Below are 20,182 nucleotides of genomic sequence, written 5' to 3' on the forward strand. Positions count from 1 at the left end.
ATGGAGCCTGGGACAGACAGCATTCAAAGTGAACTGTCATGTTAAGTTTTAAGAAACTTCATGACTGCCCATAGCGTGCATGCACGAGTGCCTTTCCAATCGATGTAGGCTTGCAGTACCTCAATTCCGTAAGCAAGCTAAGAAGCCAACCAGGGGAGGTGGGAGGGGCGTGAGAATATCTGCCTGCTGTCCCCGGATAACACCCGTTACAGTAAGTAACTGTGCTTTATCCTAGGACAAGCAGGCAGCATATTCTCACGACTTGCTGAAATGGGATGGAGGGAGAATTTGCCAATAAGAAAATAAATTCTGCAATAGTGCTTGGACGAAACGTCCATCTCGTCTTAAATAGAATTCTAGACAGTAGCAAGATGTAAGGCAGGGGCACATAACTACCATCATGTCAGGAAAAAACCACTTATCTTTCTCTACAGTTTTCCAAATTCAGAAATTAGCTATTCTTCCATATGCAGTCACACTTGATCCAGATTCACTTGTCTTCAAAGCTGGTCACCATTCTCAATGCAGTATAAATCCACAGATATCAAAATTATCGTTGTATTGTGTTAGAACAGATTACTTCATCTAAAAGAAGGGGAGATTAAAAAAAAAAAAAAGTTTACAGCAGTGCGAACAAAAATGGATATTCCGGTTACATTCGATGGAGCCTACGGGTTTAAACATCCATACTGAATGTTCTGCGTTTCTTTGATTCATACAGATTGGAGCGATTCAAAACCAGAGTTGAAAAGAAGATAGAATTGGTAGGCTTGTGCAATTTAAAACCAGAGTTGAGAAGAATATTTAATTGGTGGGTCTGTATGAAAGAGGCGGGACTTATGGCCTCATCAAAAGAACACTGATGGTTGGAATGCTGTATGCCATTTTCTCCAGTGAGGAGCTGTTTGTAAGAGCCTTCCCCTGATGCAAAAATAGCGAAACAAGGATTCTCTGTTGGGGGGCTCTGAATATATTTTTCTAATATTATTGATATTAATGGATTTATACTGAATTGAGAATGGTGACCAGCTTTGAAGAAAAGTGAATCTGAATCAAGTGTTCCTGCATATGGAAGAACGGTCAATTTCTGAATTTGGGAAAAATAAGAGTTTTATTCTGACTTATGATGGCATTTAAGTGCCCCTGCCTTTAAAGAGCTGTGTGCAAGAGGAGGGTGCCTTACTACTGAGGTATTTTTTCCTCCACTTAATTTATAAATAGCTGTTTCCAATTTCAGAACGGTCATTATATAAATAGTTGTGATCTTTATATAGTGTGACTTGCGATAGTGGTTTTTGTTTCTTAACTAATAGTGCAGAATAATGACAGTACCATAAGACATTGGCAGCCCTTGGTTAAATTGTAAAATCCATCATGTTGAAATCTGAGCAACATCTAATGGTTAGATAAATTATCACACGTTTCCAAACCACTTTTTTTTGTTTCCAAACTTTTTTTTGTTACCAAATGTTGGGGGTACCACTCAAGACTGCCCACCCTTCTTCCCTCCAGGTCAGCCACACACTGAGACTGGAAATAATTACATGAACTTTGTTGTGACATTAGATCTGCTCCTTAAAAGGTCACAGACAGTATGTTCAGAGGAGAAATTAAATGAACCTCAATTTAATGTCATAGGTCTGGTACCAACATTCCATCAGCCTTTGCCCTTACAGGACTTTATCGATTTTAGTATGTACGTGTGTAAATTTTAAGCCAATGGTGGATAGTATTAACAGTTCATATGTTTCTCCTTTGGCTTTGATAGACAGAAAAGTTCCCTGATGGCTTCTGGTTGGGTGAACAGCTGGTTTGCTGGCAGGTTGGCACCACTCCCTGGCACATCTTCCCAGTTATATCAGTTTACCTGATGGGTGAGGCAACCAACCAGTCCTTTCGTATCACCATCCTGCCACAGGTGTGTATTTATAATAAAAATGTTATCATACCCTCTTTATTTGAAGAACAAGAGAAACCTTTTAAAGCTGTACTGCAGCTCATATAATGAAATGGAGGCTATGTTACAGCCATCACTCAGGCTACATGATTACAGCATAATGTCAGAATCTGCTAGAAACAAGTGTTGGAAAGAATCCTTTCCACAGTACTGCTAGCTCCGACCAGGATACCTCTTACCAACTTCAGTTCACTGGATGACACACTTTGAGTTTCATAAAATGTTGCTACTCCTTTTCTAAAGACAAAGATCTCAATTTACTTTTCCTCATGTTAGCACTAGTGCTGCACAATGCACGTTTTCAAATCGATTCACCGGTTCAGTTTTGCTGAATTGATTTGAATTAGTTTATTCTGGGGGAAAAAAAAATCAGACACATCAGTTCAGGCCTGCTTTCAGACTTTCCCCGCTGCTGGAGTCCTTCCTTTAGATATAATTTCTGGTGGGGGTGGGATGATGCTTCCTCTGCTGCTGTTGCTGTCGGACCCGCAGGAGGGGGGGTCGCTGCTTTCCACCTCTGCTTCTGCCGATGGACCCAAGGAGGGGGAGGTGGGGAGCTCGAAGTTGAATGAGAGAGAATGCTGGACCCAGGGGTGGGACAATTTGACTGTCTGAGGCTGGAACTGGTGGGAAGGGAAGGTAAGACAGAGAGGGTGCTGGCTGTATGGTGGGGAGGCTACAGAAAAGGGATGAGAGAGAGGGTGCTGGCCATATCAGATAGGGGGGGAGGCTGAATGGAAGAGAGAAAGGGTGCCGACCATATGATGTAATGGAGGAAAGGGAAGAGAGAGTGCTGGCCATATGGTGTGTGGGGAGGGGCCCAGAGGAAAGGGAAGAGAGAGGGTGCTGGCCATATGGAGTGGAGAAGGTGCTGAAGGGTAGGGAAGAGAGATACTGGATTGGAGGCTGGAGCTAAAGAGGAAGGGAAAGAAGGTGCTGGACCTACAGTGAGGAGGAGGAGAGAAAAGGGAAGATACAGAGATGGAAGATGGATGGTGAGCATGGAGAAAGGAGAAAATGTAAAATGGGCAGGAGACCCTGGCAAGCCAGCTAAAAGACAAACAGAAATCAGAGCCTGGGACCAACATGATTTGAATAATAAAATGACCAGACAACAAAAGGTAGAAAAATGTATTTTATTTTCTATTGTGTGATTACATTACATCAGATTTGAAATGTGTATCCTGCCATTGCTGGTATTAGACAGCAAGCGTGAGCTAGGACCTAACAGTTTGTTTACACAAAAGGGGGCAGAGGGTAAGAGGCTGCAAAATAAACTCACCAGCTAATTTTAAAGCTGTATCATAGAAAGTAATCATATCGAATCAAAAAATCAATTCAATTGGCAAAATAAAATAAAAAAAGTTTTCCTGAATCAGATTTTGACTTTGTTAGCTTGATAAACTAAGCTCATTTCTTGATGATGTCTCCAGTAGTCTGCTTATACTCTCATAGCAGTACATTTAATTATTCTTTAAATCCTTTTTTTGCCTCTCGTCTGAGGAAGTTGGCTTTGTTTTGTCCCCATCATGGTAAGATTCTGGACCAGTATAGTTGTTCCCCCCCTAAAAAAAAAAAAAAAAAATCAGTCTTTATTGGTTAACACCATTTTATTAATTTTACTCAAAGATTTACCAGCTTTTTCCTGTAGAGCTAATCAATATTCTGTAACTAATCAGCTCTTTTGAAACTGTGTAGTCGTAAGAGTCAATTTCCAATGAATCTATTGGAAGGCTTCTGAAAGATACTGACTCCGTGGTCTCAGTTCCTGTTTCCATTGACATTTCTCCGTTATCTTCAGCAATACCTGCGCCCTGTGGAGGATGTTGCCACCTCACAAGATGACTGTTACAAGTTTGCTATCTCCCAGTCCTCAACAGGGAGTGTAATGGGAGCTGTCATCATGGAAGGCTTCTATGTAGTGTTTGACCGTGCTCGGAAACGAATTGGGTTTGCAGTCAGTACTTGCCATGGTAAGAACCACTGTGGCTTTATTCTTTTCCTATGGTGATTTATTTTTTTAATATATACTGTAAATGTTTTTATTGATACAACAGCTAGAAACAAGCTAGAACAAAGCATTAAACTGTACCGTATATAATCCCAAACATCAGAAATGCCCCTTGCTGATATTAACGGGGTGGGGTATGTTTGTGAGTGTTTTGGTTTGTGTGAAGTTGATTGTGGGTGTATTTGTTTGGTGAGGATGTTAGCTATGCCCTCTGGAAGCACAGGTTGTGATTTTATGTTCAAGTTTTTCTATTGTTGAACAAAGTAAAGCATGAAACAGAACAAAGTCCATCCAAACCAAGGTTCAACAAGTAAAATTTTTAGACATCCCCCCCCAAAAAAAAACCCCCAACTACCCAATCCCCCCTACCCTCTCTGAAAAAGAGCTAATTATCTGAATTGAAAATAGCCAGATTACAAGAAGCAAATAGTTAAACCTAGCCAGAAAGAAGATGGAAGTGAAACATTCAACTAGATTAGATTAATTAAAATCTCCACGGGATGGGGAGAGTTGGTATTCACGTGGGTACTGTGGGACAGAGCAGTTCTTCTCAGCCTGAGTTTGTCCTGTGGTGATTTTAATTAGTCTAACTCAGCATTCTCAACCCAGGACTTGGGACACACTTAGCCAGGCTTCAAGGATATCTACAGTGAATAAATCTCAGGTTTGTTTAGTATGATTATCCTAAAACTTGATTGGCTGTGTGTGTCCCAAGGATTGGATTGCAAACCTTGATCTAACTGGATGACGAAAAGAAAACAAGGTGTAGCATTTGTTTGTTATCGATCTATTGACCCCATCTCACATACTGTTATCACTCCTATCTGCCATATCCTTAACCTATCCTTTTCCATTGCTACTGTCCTTGATGCCTTCAAACAAGCGGTGGTTAAGCCGCTTCGCAAAAACCCTCACTGGACCCCACCTCAACCATCCAAATATTGCCTTGTCTTCCTTCTTCCGTGCCTGTCCAAGCTACTCGAGCATGCTGTCCTCTATCACTACTTTGACTTCTTTTTATCTCAACAGACTTGATCCTCTACACTCAGGCTTTCACCCTCTACACTCCACAGAAATTGCCCTCACCAAATTCTGCAGTGACCTGTTTCTGGAAAGATCTAAGGGGCTTTACTCGATCCTCATCTTTCTTGACTTGTCTGCTGCCTTTGATACTGTTAATCACTGCTTACTCCTTGATAAGCTGTCCTCACTTAGATTCTGCATATCTGTCTGCTGGGTTGCCTCCTACCTCTCCCATCACACCTTAACTGTATGAATTGATGGGTCCTCCTTTGCTGCTATTCCACTAGTGGTTGGTGTACCCCCATGGTTTTGTCTTAGAGCCTCCTTTTCTCTATTTGCACATCTTCCCTCAGTGCCCTGATCTCCCATGGCTTCCAGTATCACCTATATGCTGATGACTCCCAGATCTACCTCTCTACACCCTAAATTTCACCTAAAGTCCAAAAAAATGTCTCAGCCTGTTTGGCTGCCATCTGAAACTAAACATGTCCAAGACTGAGATGCTTCTCTTTCCTCCATCTCTGTAAATAATACTGTTATCATTCCAGTTGTCTTCAACTCTGAACTGTCATTTTCTATGCACATCCAAAAGCCTGTTGCTTGGATATCTACATCACCACAAAAATTCACCCCTTCCTTTCTGAGCACACTATCCAGACTCTTGTCCACATTCTAACCTTACGCTTAGGCTACTGCAATTTTACTTCTAACATGTCTCTCGCTGAATCGCCTCTCCCCCTGCTATCAGTGCAAAACTTATTTTCTGCCGGCCTCACTACACTCACCTTACCCCTATCCTCAATTCACTTCACTGACACCCTAGCCACCTCTGCATACAGTTCAAACTCCTATTACTAACCTACAAGTGTGTTCATACTACAGCCCCTCAGTATCTCTCCTCTATATATCCTCCCAAGAACTCTGTTCTTCAGATAAGCTGCTTTTTTTATCTGTACTCTTCTCCTCCACTGCCAATTCCAGACTTCATTCCTTTCATCTAGCTGCCCATTATGCCTGGAATAAACTACCTGAGTTTGTCCATCAGGCCCCTTCCCTTGTTTAAAAGTAGACTGAAAACCCACCTTTTTGATATAGCCTTTAACCTACAACCCTACTCCCCATTGCTCACCAACCTAGCCAGCTGATTAGCCATCCCTTCCAAAATGTACCTCCCACATTGGCATCCTGTTGTCTTGTCTGCTTAGATTGCAAGCTCTTTTGAGCAGGGACTGTCTCCTTTGTGACTTGGTAGAGTGCTGCGTACAGCTGGTAGTGCTCTAGAAATAATTTATAGTAGCAGTTATAGTTCTCAGCCTAGGCCATGGTTTTCAGGATAATGATAATGAATATGCTTGTGAGAAATTTGCATTAGAGAATGACATGGGGACAGAATTTGTCCCCATCCCCACGGGAAACCATCCTGTGTCATTCTTTAGTGTCTGCCTCAACCTCAATCCTTCTACATTCTTCAATGCAAGGCTTGAGGGTCAGTGGCTGAGCCTATTCATACTCTGATTCTTCTCTCTCTCCTTAAAGAATGACTCAGGGATGGTTTCCCACGGTTCTATCTCCTGTAGCTTCATTGTAGATATCCTGAAAACCTGACTGAATTGAGAAGCACTATGATAGCTCCTTGAATGATTACATTTCCCCTATGGTCTACAGCACTTAGGCCATTCTTGGCCAGCAGCACATTTCAAAAATGGGTAGTAGAATAATTGTCTTCAAAATCCCATATTCTTATACAAGTGCAAGTGTAGTTGTGCTCTGCACAGGCCACTATAAGTGTTATATATTGTTAACGAGACAGTTTATGCACTGAGCCTTCATTTCAGTGTAATAACTGCTCATGCTTATCTCTCCCCATCCTTCCTTAGCTCATGATGAGTACAGAACAGCAGCAGTGGATGGTCCTTTTTTTGTCTCGGATATGGAGGACTGTGGTTACAACATCCCTCAAACGGATGAGTCCACGTTGATGACAATTGCCTATATTATGGCAGCCATCTGTGCCCTCTTCATGCTTCCCCTCTGCATAATGGTGTTCCAGTGGCGTTGCTTCCGCTGCCGGCAGCATCACCATGATGACTTTGCTGATGACATATCATTGTTGAAGTGATTCTTTCTTGCTGCAGCTAAGGAGGAGCTGGGGCTCCACTGTCAACACTGTGGCTAGAGACCAAGATGATAGTGGCAAAGGTGAAGAGAACTGAAGCCCCAAGAACAAGGCAGAGGCTGGATTTGAATTTGGAGTAATATGTGTCTGCTTAGCTATTCTCATTGAGACAGTTCATATCTATGCAGTGTGGGGTGTGGCCCATGGCCCTCTTCCTTCTTAAACTCCCCAGCACCAAACACTTATCTAAAAAGCCAATGAAAGTAGAGCAGGTCTCTATACTTTTCCCTTGACATGAATCATGTACCTCAAGAAACTGTGTGACAAGGCGATGAAGCTAGGCTCCTCAGCCACTGCAACTGCTCTAATAATGCTTTGCTTTTTTTGTGAGATGAGGAAGGTATTTTATTGGTTGGAAGTGAGCTACTTGGACTGATTTTAACTATTAGAGAGAATGGTAAAAGTTCATTAATCTACACAGTGAGGTTATATACTAGGTGCTCTGTTCCTTTGATGAATTATGATCTTAGATTGTCTGCCTCTGGAATAGTCCTTGACTGAGACAGCCCTGCCATTCTGTTGCCCTATCATAAGAAGAGTTAATTACAATAAGATCTTGATCCTACTCTGTCTATAACACTGCTGTAGTAACATGTACTGAAAGGGGCCATTAATATGTGTAAAAAAAAAAAGCTGCCAACTCTAAAATTAATTTCCATCTTCTAATATCTAGTTCCCCAAGAGCTCTTTAGCAAAAGGAGTCTCTGCCCTACAAACATCCCGTGAGGAATTCTAACAGATGAGGTTCAGAATTTGATACATGGAGTGAGAGAAGAGGGATGTATAGCCTTTATTTTAAGCCCCTTTGTGCTAATACCTCCTCTTCCTTTTTTCTTTTAAAGTATTGGGGGCTGTGAAAAGCCATAAAACATAATTTTTTTTATTTTTTTTTAATCCTTCCTCTTTCCATAAGTTGCATGCCTGATGGAAAGTCTCATATAGAGCAGCACTTCCTTTACATAAGGTGGGGGGGGGGGGTAGTGGGCCAAGAGAAAAGACAAGGACCAAGGGAAGCACATGCTGTTATACCAACCCAAACTTTTTTATCGACTAATGTCAGATGAACTGTATAGATGAGTTTCTGGAACATGTATAGCTGAGTCATTTCTGGGATGCACAAATAACAGGCATAAGTGTACTGTGTGCTATTCTATAAAATAGTATATTTAAGTGCATCAGCACATAATTGCAAGGGTAGGGTTGTCTCCTACCTATGCACATAAGTTAGGAGCACTTGCTTCTACCTGGCACAAGTGAGTGCCGATGTTGCACACACGGTTGGGCTTAAGCCAACATTGTAGATTTAGTACTCCACACTCCCCATCATGGTGCCCTCCATTTGTTTTTGGGTTGCTGATGAGATACAATGGCCATGAATTTGTAAAAATGACAGCAGCATTTCATACCCCTAACTGGATAAACTACCCTCAGTCCTCCAGAGCAGCCAAATGACAACTACAATACTAAGAGAATAACCACCGAGGGCCTTTCTGCTCTACAGAGACTTTACAAATAATTTGCTAGGTCTTAATAAAAAAGTAAGGCCTGCATCTTTCCGTAGAAGGCGGACGTTGGCAGGAACTGAGGGAATGAGAAGGCTGGTCTGGGGCATGATGGGAACTGCCTTTTTCCTCACATGCTGCTGTATAATTTGCAATATCCTTAACCGTATATATGTTTGGATACCAAATGTTAACAGGATAAGTTATTAAATTTACAAGAGAGACCAGCATGCTTCTGTTCATAGGTGGTTCAGATACTGTAGCAACAATTCTTCATATTTACCACATAGGTTGCCAGTGGACACATGGCTAAAGTAAAGAATACTTATGTACTGATCAATATTTAAAACAATTTAAGCTTGTGCAGGTTTAGCTGCTCATATTCAGCGGCACTAACCAGTTAGTAGCCCTGATCACAAGTCTGGAACCCAGCAAGGGTTGAGGCAGAGGTGGCACTTTATGCAGTTAAGTGCCAATATTCAGTACTTAACTACCTAAATCAATGGCTAGGTTGCCTCCAGGACCAAGTTTGGGAACCAATCAGCTTTTCAGGCTGTCCACAATGAACTTTCATAAGATTTGAATTTAGTGGAGGTAGTACAAGCAAATATCTCTCATGAATATTCATTGTGGAGATCCTGCAAACCTGACTAGCTGGGGTGCCTCAAAGACAAGGTTTAGGAAGCACTGGCCTTAGTTAAGCAGCCAAATTGGATCACATAAAACTCAGTCCTGTTTATAGGCAGTATGGGGCTCATAACTGAAACTTAAATACATTGAAAAACCCGCCCAAGTCAGCACTTGGACGATCTAAAAGACAGGTCATCCAAGTGCTGATAATTGAAATAGCTTTTTGGATGTATCCAGGGACATTTTAGGCCTCTGAATCCTGCTGTGTACCCAGAACAGAAAGGGGCGTTTTTGGAGGAGTGGGTAGAATGGGATGTGGGCCAACCTATACTTAGTCATCCTGCAGCGATAATCGAATGTTTGATGAGACTGCCTAGATGAAACTTATACGTTGTAAGTTAGATGATGCAAAGGTATCCAAAGTGACCAGATAACCACTGCAGGGACAAAGTAAAGACCCCCCCCCCAGACACTCCCTCTGTGTTCACTGACCCTGTCGCACCCCACAAAGTTCAGAGTACATACCTGCATCCGGAACATCAGCACCTGGCATAGGAAAGCATAGTGGAGCTGCATGCAGGTGTCTTAAGTAGCCTGGGGGGTGGGCTAGTGAACCATAGAGAGAAGGACCCAGGTCCATAAGCCACTCTAACTACTACATTCATGGTGGAAAATGAGCCCCCCCAACACTCTACTCTACTGCAATATAGGTGCCACCTGCAGCCATAAGGGCTATTGGGGTTGTAGACAGGTGCATATAGTTGGTTTTGGGAGGGGGGTTCACCATAACCTATAAGGGAGTTCTGATGAGATGTTTATATGGTACCCTTTTTGTGAAGTTCACAGCAGTGCCCTGTAAGGTACCGCACTGCTCTATTGCCATGTCTGGGTGGCCATATCCATGTCCAAAAGGTCTTGTTCTAGGCATTTGGGACTTGGACAAATTTTGGTTGAGAATGTGATATAAAGAGAGACGTAGTGGCGATCTGGACAATCAAAAGTCTGGACATACAGATAGACAATTTTTGAAAGAAAACAAAATTTTGGATGTACTTTTCAAGACTGGACATTTTGCGGCTGCCGACTTTGGACAACTAGCGCCCAAAGTCCAATTCAGACTCAGGCGTATCTTTTGATCATGCCCCTCCATCTGTAGGCAGCTAAGTACTAAATACTGGCACATAAAGAGATAAGCTGGCTGCATAAACCATGATATTCAATGCCAGTGCCTGGACTTGAATAGTATAGTCACCACTGGCTGAATATTTCTTAGAAGATGGACATGCAAGGATGACCACAAAAGGGAGCAGGAAATAGCTCTACAGACACAGGATTTTTGCATTACTCTAACCAGCTATCAGGCTTGACCTCTGTCTTGTTTCAGCCTGTAGCTACTGTAGGACTTCCTCTCCTGCTTAGAAATAACCTGTCAGCCAATATTCATTTTAGAGGGGATGTTATTCTATTCACACTAGTTCATTCCAGAAACCAGGTCACTGAATTATTAGCATAAATGAGGCCTATTGGGGTCTGGGCTTATGAGAGCCATAAGGCAACAAGATTGGTTGGTGCTAGCTTTTACTCTGTTTACATAGTTTTAAGTTATGGAAAAGATAATGGGATTATGTAACCCAAGATAATATTGAAGAAACAGATATGAGAAGGTAGCTGTATTTTATGCCTCAAAAGCTTATACATACACACATTACTTCTGTTTCTACATATATGTATCAATTATCTAATATAAAATTTTCTGTTTACATATATCTATACATAAATAATCATTTTACAAAGAGGAAGAGATGTTATGGCACCCAGCTTCATCAATCCAGCGACCTCACATGGGAGCCCTTCCTCATGTGTCACTTCAGAGTTGGACAGAAGGGACAAGAATCATTCCTGTTGGTTTGGGCCCAAACCTTTATACACTGGAACCAATAAATGAGAGTCAGTAAAAGTCAATAAGATAACTGCATCTGAGGGTTATCAGAATATATGAATAATGGGCACTGAACTTTAACATAGTAAAAGAAGCAATATGAAATCAGACCAGGACTGTATCTGGCCCCGGCCTTGAATATCCAGGCCAAAGTTCAGCAGCTCGCACCTTACTGGCCAAGCCGATTTTCATTGGCTGGCCAGCTAAGGCAAAATGGCCAAAGATAGACCAGACCTGCCCACATGCCTTAGCTGGCTAGCTGATGAAAAGTGGTAGTGACTGGCTATGTCATGTGACATAGCTAGTCAGCTCTCTGTCGATATTCAGTACAGCCTCACTGTGTCTTGCTGAATATCAGGAGGATAGTGTTTATCTAAGTAGGATTTAGCCCAGTAGAGTCTGGCTTATTCGTTCTCAAATCAGTATGCAGGGTCAAATCAAACTGAACTCAGTACAGCCCTAATGCCAACTACAGCTTCTGGGAATGACTACCCCTGAGTCCTCCTGCCTAGCTGCATGTTTCTTACGTCCGCCAATGTGCTCTATGCTCCTTTTGGGCGGGCTGAGATTTTATTGGCTAGCCTATATGACCAGCATAAGCAGGTCTTTCACACTAAAGCGTAGGACCTGACTTATTTAAATGGTTAATTTTGTATGTCTGAGATGCTGTGACAGAGCTGTGGGTGAGGGTGAAAAGAGACTATTGGCTAAAGCCAAAGAAATGCAGAATATAGGGGGAAAAAATTCCTAAAGCACTTTAAAGATTTGAAATTTAATAAGCCAGAAAATGAAGAGTATATTTGACACTGGTCTCTAAAACTCACACTTGTTTGTGGTCATTGTTCCTTATCAACTGTAATCACTCCATCACCAGGGACTTACCTCTTTGTGCACAACATGGGTACATGGCATCAGATGGAGGTCACTGGGCTGCACAAACTGCTGACACATAAGACACGGCTTACAGGCAACTGATGACTTTGACCAAGGATGAAAAGCAACAAATTAGAGCCAGGTAGATTTCTCCTTGGTTCTCTCACATTTGTAGCAGGCAGTTTTTTCCTATCTGGGAACCTCAACTCTTAAGTTACAGTGTTCACACTCCTGGCTGAAGGATTCTATGAGTGACTCAATATCCTAGCAATGAGTTTTCCTCTTTTGTTACCTCCCCTTATTACAACCACATCAGCCCCTGGAGCACTGGTCCATAGTGTTTGTCACTCAGACACTAGAAACTAGCAGGAGGAGGTATGTGTTGAACAGGCTGGGGTTCTTCAGTCTTAGAGCCCTCTGGAATCTGAGTGGCCTTTTCTCTCAGTAAGAATATGGCCTGCTATTGCTTGTTCCTTTTCATTAAATAGCTCCTCCAGTGCTCTCCTAGCTCCCTTACTGTTTGTTCTAAGGGCTGTGTTCATATGGTATATGGAAGTTCCTCACCTGTGAAAGTCTCCCAGAATACGGCTGCTGAGTTGCTGGCAGGAAGCGTGAGGAGTTGATGTTGGTCAGAGGAGCAGAGAATAGTGGTGTACCAATTGGGCCTAGTGGATTCTGTAGTGGAAACATGGCGGAAACTCAAATATATTCTACAACTGAGAGAGAATATGAAATCAACATATTTTAGTATAAACATTGTAGGCAGACCAGCGGCATAGCCAGCCAGCCAATTTTGGGTGGGCCTGAGCCCAAAATGAGCAGGCACAAAGTTTTCTGTGCAGCAACCACTCTCTTTCCCATACCAAGTAGCATTTCTTATGCATTTTTCTCCAGGTCACTGGCAGCGGTTCCTACATGCAGCCGGCAGCTGACCCAGAAGCTTTCCCTTTGATGTAAAAATGTAAACAGATCAGAAGAAAGGCTTCCAGGTCAGCAACAGTGGCCTGTGAAGAGATTATCCAAAATACTCCGCTGCTGGGTGGGCCTGAGCCCACCCATGCCTGCCCTGTGGCTACACCACCCGAGGCAGACTAGCAGTATTACACCCAGTTTAGGATTCAGAAGAATCTCAACATTACACACTCCTACCTCAATGACTCCCTCTGAGATTGGAAGCACAATCACCAGAGTCTCCTCTTTGTGCACACACTGGTTGGACCTCACAAAGCCCCATTCTTCCCCAATCACTGAAGCACTGTCATCCTCTTTGCACCCCTGCCACAGACAGTTCTTGAGTCAATTTCACTCACTTGCTGGCTCTCTTGCTGCTCCACCAGTCTTGCTGCAACAAGCTGACACAGCTCTTCCATGAACAGCCCTGCCATGGTGCCTCGCACAGTTTTAATCTGCTGTAAGATTCCAGTCAGCTGGGCCCTAGGGAAAAAGCAGACTCAGCTATAAATAGCATCATTAACCGATGTGACAAGCCCACCCTTTTATAGTTTCCAAACATTTTCAATGGCAGAAAACAAATATCACACTTTAGAAAGGAAATAAGCATATGAGGGGATAGGAATTTTGATACATATGCTTAAAAGTTTTTAGGAAATTAATATGTTGATATTTAAGAACACCAGTACAACTTTGAAACCCTATGACTGTTCTAAATACTTTTAAAGGATATATAGTATATGTTTCAACAGGGACAGTGCAACATCAGACAGATTGTTGCTTTATTTCTGCCACTAGGGACCTGAGCTTCATCTTTCTCCCCTTTCCTCCCTCATTCTCTTCATCTTTCCTTTATCAATTTCCCTTCTTTGGCATATCTTCTCCCTCCCACCCCACTAACTTTTCTCTAACCAGTTTTACTGTGAATGGACACAATAAACCTTCTGATATATATCCTTCTTTGACTTCTTCTTTGGACAGTCCATTGTCCCATCCCCACTGTGCCTTTTCTGCTTTGCTGATTTTGTGGGTTTTTCTGCTGTGGACTGTCTTCTGGTTCTAAATGGTGACAGTGCAGGAGCTTACATGACCAGGTTTGCAGCGTCCACAGTCTCTGCAGGCCTGCTGCACATAATGTAGAGTCAATCATCAATCCAGTCCAGCTAGTCAAATTTTCAGGATATTGACAATGAATATGCATGACACAGATGTGCATGCATATTCTTTATGGATACCATGAAATCCTGACGGGCTGGTGTATTCCAAGCGCTGGGCTGAGAGGAAATATTGGCTGGAGCCCAGTACAGGAAGGGTTTTAATACTGCTGGAATCTTGAAACAGGAAACAAGCTAGCAAACAATCAAGGGAAACAGAAAGTTATCATAAAAGTTTCTCACCTCACAACAGCAGCTTTAATCAGCTCTCCATTCAATATTTTCAGAGCTCATGAATAATTTTACATGTGTATTTTGTATGTTCAATTTTCTAAAACTGCAATTGATATAAATAACTTTATGCAGCATTTTTTTTTTTTTTTATTTCTTTATTCAAATGTACACCATTAATAATAATTGCTGCTCAAATACAATTATATATTATTTTCAAATGTTCCCATTTCTTCCACTTTCTCCTTTGGATTCTCCCTTCAATTTAAAATTTCTGGAGACCTACATCTCTAGTACCAGAAATTAGGGAAGCCAGCTTAAATTACATTGAGCACATTAGCTAATGCTTTCACCTATGGAACAGGCCTACCTACCATAGCCACAATAATAATTTCTCTGAAACCAAGCTTCTAGCCACAATAATAATTTCTCCGAGACCAAGCTTCAGTAAAAAGTAAGCAAAGCAATCCACTGGCACGCTCCATTCCAAATTAAAAAGCCAAGGACAACAGCCCACAACCCCCATCCACAACCAAGAAACCTTCTCCACCCAAAATACACTTCCAATCCCCATACAAAATACACCTCAATAGCTTGTGCATATATGAACATTAGATCAGATAGGCCCTAAGGCTGACCTAATAAAGGACTGGATAGTTAAAGAACAGCTAGGTTGCCTATTAAGAACATAAGAACATAAGCAGTGCCTCTGCCGGGTCAGACCATAGGTCCATCTAGCCCAGCAGTCCGCTCCCGCGGCGGCCCAAACAGGTCATGACCTGTCTAAATCATCAGAAGGGGCCCCCATGCCACCTTGGTTTCCTGATGAGTCCTATCTTCCCATCGAAGTCCTAGCCCTCCGGTCTTGCACATGCACGACCTGGTTGGGTTTCTATACTTTCTCAGTATCCCACGATCCCTTTATCCCCCAGGAATCTGTCCAGTCTCTGTTTGAATCCCTGTACCCTATTCCTAGCCGAAACCTGGCTTACCTCCGATTCAGACCCCTGCATAACAGAATTCTGCCCCATGGGATACAAATTAGAGATGGTCTGCCGAGAAAAAAAGCGAGGGGGAGGTTTGGCCATCCTAGTCAAAAACAACCTTAACATAAAAGTTCTAGACAAATACTCTACCCCCCACTTGGATCTTCCAGCTTGCCAACTATCCGACAATACACTCAAAGGCAGTGGCGTACCTAGGGTATGTGGTACCCGGGGCCCATCATTTTTTGACACCCCCCCCCCATGTAAAAAAATATTTTTTGTAATGACCATGAAACGGAATAAATGGTCAGAATAGAAACAGGCAGTGAAAATTTTCTTATATTCCAAACATAACATAACATAACATAAATTATGTCTGAATTGTCATGACATCAGAAGTACATATGGAGTAGTTGCAGGTGATGCTTGGGACAGTTCTGATTGTGTTAGTTCGGTTTTATGTATTTTTTGAATAGAAGGGTTTTTATTTCTTTTTGAAGGTTTTGCAGTATGTGGTCGAGGTCAATTGGTTGTAGGGTTGGGGGTCGAGTGTTGCAGCTCGAATGGCTAGGAGGTTGTCGAACAGTTTTTTTCTTTTGACGTTTTTGGTTGGAGGGTGTGTGAATGGTGCGTGAGTTCTCCTATGTCTGTTTGAAGTGGATTGAATTATTTAGCTGAAGAAATTAGTTACCCCCTTATCCCACACACATTAATTCTCTTCCATTTTTGTTCCCATTATAAAAAACACTGATAAGTTCCCAGAAAAAAAATACATTAAAATAAGAAGTGAAAACAAAGGCCCCTACAGATGAGAACATAACATAAGAATAGCCTAACTGGGTCAGACCAGTGGTCCATCATGCCCAGTAGCCCATTCTCATGGTAGCCAATCCAGGACACTAATACCTGGTCAAAACCCAAGGAGTAGCAACATTCCATGCTACCGATCCAGGGCAAGCAGACACTTCCCCCATGTCTTAATAACAGATTATGGACTTTTCCTCCAGGAATTTGTCCAAATCTTTCTTAAAACCAGCTACACTATCTGCTTTTACCATAACTTCTGGCCACTTCATTTTTAAGTTTAGATCTTTCCTTTCAAACAGAGAGACCTTGCTAGATGTCAAATACAGCACAAGGTAACTTCACATGGACTTAGCTGTGCAGGAAATGTGAATCTCCTCATACACCCACCATATAGTGCAAAAATGTGCAAAGGTCTGTTTTTTTCTTTTGATCACTACATAGCCTAATGCCACACAAGCAGCGCTGTTACAAACATATTCTGTAGGTCAATGCTAAGGATAACAAAGTTTCCTTCCTTGGACCAGAAGGAGATACTGATAAACCACTGGAAGAGATCCCAACACAACACCCAAAGACCCACTCAGTGTGTGAACCGGTTGAGGCGTGCCTCGTGGAAGAGGAAGGAGAGGAGAGTGAGACACCAGCACCGGCAGGAAGCGGAGGAGAAGGGCTGCGGAAGGGAGACTAGCAGCCGGGAGACCAGCAAGCCTAGGGGTAGCGGCGAGAGGTAGCTCCGCCCCCCCTCAGCGTCATCGGACAGACTCCCCCTTAAAAGGGGAGGAGTCAACGGCGCGAGGCAAGAGATCGCTCACCAGCCAGGCGTGCCTCGTGGAAGAGGAAGGAGAGGAGAGTGAGACACCAGCACCGGCAGGAAGCGGAGGAGAAGGGCTGCGGAAGGGAGACTAGCAGCCGGGAGACCAGCAAGCCTAGGGGTAGCGGCGAGAGGTAGCTCCGCCCCCCCTCAGCGTCATCGGACAGACTCCCCCTTAAAAGGGGAGGAGTCAACGGCGCGAGGCGAGAGCGCCTTTGCGAAGGGCCTTGCAAGGGACGAGTATCTACTATCAAGAACACCGAGGAGGACTGAACGGTAAGGAAGCGACAAACACAGAAGGTAAGGAAGAGACAGACGCCAAAGGAACAAATCCACACATACAATCAAGGTGAAGTAGAGCGGAGACAGCACACACAAAAGAGACAGCAAGGCAAGCAACATAAGGAAGCAGCAGGCAAGGGACACAAGCACACACAAGGGAAGCAAGAACTGGAAGCCCAAGGAAGTCAGAAGGTGAGCTTTCCGGTCTTCTGTATCGGCTGCAATATGTATGACTACCTCCCTTCGGGGACCCAGGCATACATTTGCAATCGATGCATGGAGATGGATAGCTTGAAATATCAGGTAAGACTACTGGAAGGAACAGTGATGGAACTCGAAGACAGAATCCGAGCACAGGAGAAGATTCTAGTGGAGTACAGTCCAAACGACGAGGTCAAGGAACTAGAAATGTTCATAGAGGAAGCTCATCAGCACCACGTAGAGATCCCAGGGCTGGAAAACTGTACTCAGGAAACCGATGTGAGGAGAGAAGACACCCATGCAAACACAGAAGAAACCGAAGACGAGGTAGGAGACAACCGCACACCAGGAGGAATAGTGAGAGCACAGGAAGACATCGCCCCACCCAAAGAACAGGAAAAAATTTCAAGAGTATCATTGGAGGAAGAAGACTGGCCCTACTCCAAGGACGTGGACCAACGCCCCCCAAGGAACTCCCGAATAAAGAAGATGGGGATCATCGTAGGCGACTCCATCATACGACATGTGGACAGCTACACCGCAGGAGGAAGAGAGGACAGAGTCGTCACCTGTCTGCCTGGAGCAAGAGTGAAGGATGTGACCAACAGGATCTCCAGGATCATAGATGGAGCAGGGGGAGAGGACACCGCTGTACTTATCCACGTGGGAACAAATGATGTGAGCGGGCGGAAGTATGACAGGGAAGAGCTGAAGGGCCAGCTCCGCTCTCTCGGAAGACAACTGAAGATCAGGGAGGTGAAGGTGGCCTTCTCTGAGATCCTCCCAGTACCAAGAGCGGATGGAAAGAGACAAGGGGAATTGCAAGTAATCAACGCCTGGATGAGACGATGGTGCGAAGAAGAAGGCTTCGACTTCGTGCGCAACTGGACGGCGTTCTGGGGAAAAAGCAAGTACTACAGAAGGGACGGACTACACCTCAACAAGGAAGGAGCAAGAGTTTTGGCAGGCAACATGAAGAAGGCAATCGAGAAGGCTTTAAACTGAAAGACAGGGGAAAGCCGACAGTCGACCACCGGTCGATGGTACGGATAGCAGGATGCCCCGACGAAGAAGCCAAGGACAACTACACCTACACAAGAGAAGACGACCTCACAGCCAATAAGGGAGAAAAAGCAGGAAGGGACAACTCAGACACAGGAGGGGACGACCACACAGCAAACAAAGGTGATAACACAGGAGCAGTAAAGGATACCGTAATTGAAACTACAGGGAAGGCCAAGAGTAGAAGGTCCAAAAAGGTAACACGAAGGGAACTTAGATGTATGTATACGAATGCTAGAAGTCTGGGTAACAAAATGGGGGAACTAGAGACAATAGCAAGACATGACATATTGGATATCATTGGCATAACAGAAACATGGTGGAATGAAGAAAACAAATGGGACACAGTACTACAGGGATACAAACTGTATAGAAGAGATCGAGTAGGGCAGAAAGGTGGAGGTATTGCTCTATATGTTAAGGAGGGAATAGATTCTGTTGAAATGGTTACAACAGAAATGAAAGAGAAGCTTGAATCACTCTGGATCAAAATTCCTGGTCAATATGGCGCAGATACGAAAATTGGCCTTTACTATCGTCCACCAGGACAGGCGGAGGAAACTGACTCAGAAATGATGGAGGAAATCAAACAAGAATGCAAGACAGGCAATGTAATTATATTGGGAGACTTCAATTTCCCAGGGATAGACTGGAAACTAGCAACCTCCAACTGCGGCAAGGAAGCCAAGTTCCTGGAGGTGCTAGGGGATTGCTTCCTGGAACAAATGGTAAAAGAGCCGACAAGAGGCAACGCCACCTTGGACTTGGTCCTAAATGGCCTCACGGGACCGATAACAGAAGTGGAAGTCATAGTTCCACTGGGAACGAGTGATCACAATGTAATCAACTTTAAACTTGACATCGGGAAAGGGAAACATGCCAAAACCTTAACCACCACCTTGAACTTTAAAAAGGGTAAATACGATAGCATGAGAGCCATGGTAGAAAAACGACTCGAGAAGATGGTGGACAAACTTGAAACGGTTGATCAGGCATGGACCCTACTGAAAAATACTATCACAGAAGCACAAGATCTCTACATTCCGAGGATTTCCAAAGATCGGAGAACAAAGAGCAAAAGAGAACCGGCATGGCTTACCATACAGGTGAAGGAAGCCATAAAAGAAAAGAAGGACTCTTTCAAAAAATGGAAATGCATAAAGACAACCGAAGCCTGGAACAAACATAAAGATGATCAGAAGAAATGTCACAAGGCGGTGAGGGATGCAAAACAGGAATATGAGGAAAAAATAGCCCAGGAGGCCAAAAACTTCAAGCCCTTCTTTAGATACGTGAAAGGGAAAAAACCTGCAAAAGAGGCAGTGGGACCCCTGGACGACCAGGGAAGAAAAGGGTACATCAAGGAAGATAAACAAATCGCAGACAAACTAAATTCCTTCTTTGCGTCCGTCTTTACGAAGGAGGACACCTCAACAATACCTGAAGCGGAGAAAGTGTTTGCAGGAGAAATAGAAGACAGCCTCACCACAGTTGAAGTGGACTTAGACCAGATATACTATCAGATCGACAAACTTAAAAGTGACAAATCCCCTGGACCGGATGGGATTCATCCGAGAGTCTTAAAG

The 20,182-nt window shown here is 43.4% G+C and overlaps 2 protein-coding genes across 10 annotated transcripts in view; one reads left to right on the forward strand and one right to left on the reverse strand.

Moving 5' to 3' along the window:
• Positions 1-8,894, forward strand: part of BACE1 (beta-secretase 1) — a 28,872-nt gene extending 19,978 nt beyond the window's left edge. Inside the window, 3 exon segments of the mRNA XM_033918980.1 lie at positions 1,769-1,918; positions 3,759-3,930; positions 6,869-8,894. Coding sequence (XP_033774871.1) covers positions 1,769-1,918; positions 3,759-3,930; positions 6,869-7,110 — 564 coding nt within the window. The 3' untranslated portion in view covers positions 7,111-8,894.
• The window catches only part of RNF214 (ring finger protein 214), a 58,170-nt gene continuing 41,067 nt past the window's right edge, over positions 3,080-20,182 (reverse strand). For 7 of the 9 annotated variants that reach the window (XM_033918975.1, XM_033918974.1, XM_033918977.1 and 4 more), the window contains 4 exons: positions 13,422-13,545; positions 12,676-12,786; positions 12,121-12,216; positions 3,080-3,522 (listed from right to left, as the gene is read on the reverse strand). In XM_033918975.1, coding sequence (XP_033774866.1) covers positions 3,421-3,522; positions 12,121-12,216; positions 12,676-12,786; positions 13,422-13,545 — 433 coding nt within the window. In that variant the 3' untranslated portion in view covers positions 3,080-3,420. Of the gene's footprint in view, positions 3,523-10,954; positions 11,228-12,120; positions 12,217-12,675; positions 12,828-13,421; positions 13,546-20,182 lie in introns of those variants that run through there. The other 2 variants (XM_033918973.1, XM_033918978.1) reach the window with 2 other exon arrangements.

Source organism: Geotrypetes seraphini, chromosome 13 (assembly GCF_902459505.1).
Source record: "Geotrypetes seraphini chromosome 13, aGeoSer1.1, whole genome shotgun sequence".
NCBI lineage: Eukaryota > Metazoa > Chordata > Amphibia > Gymnophiona > Dermophiidae > Geotrypetes > Geotrypetes seraphini.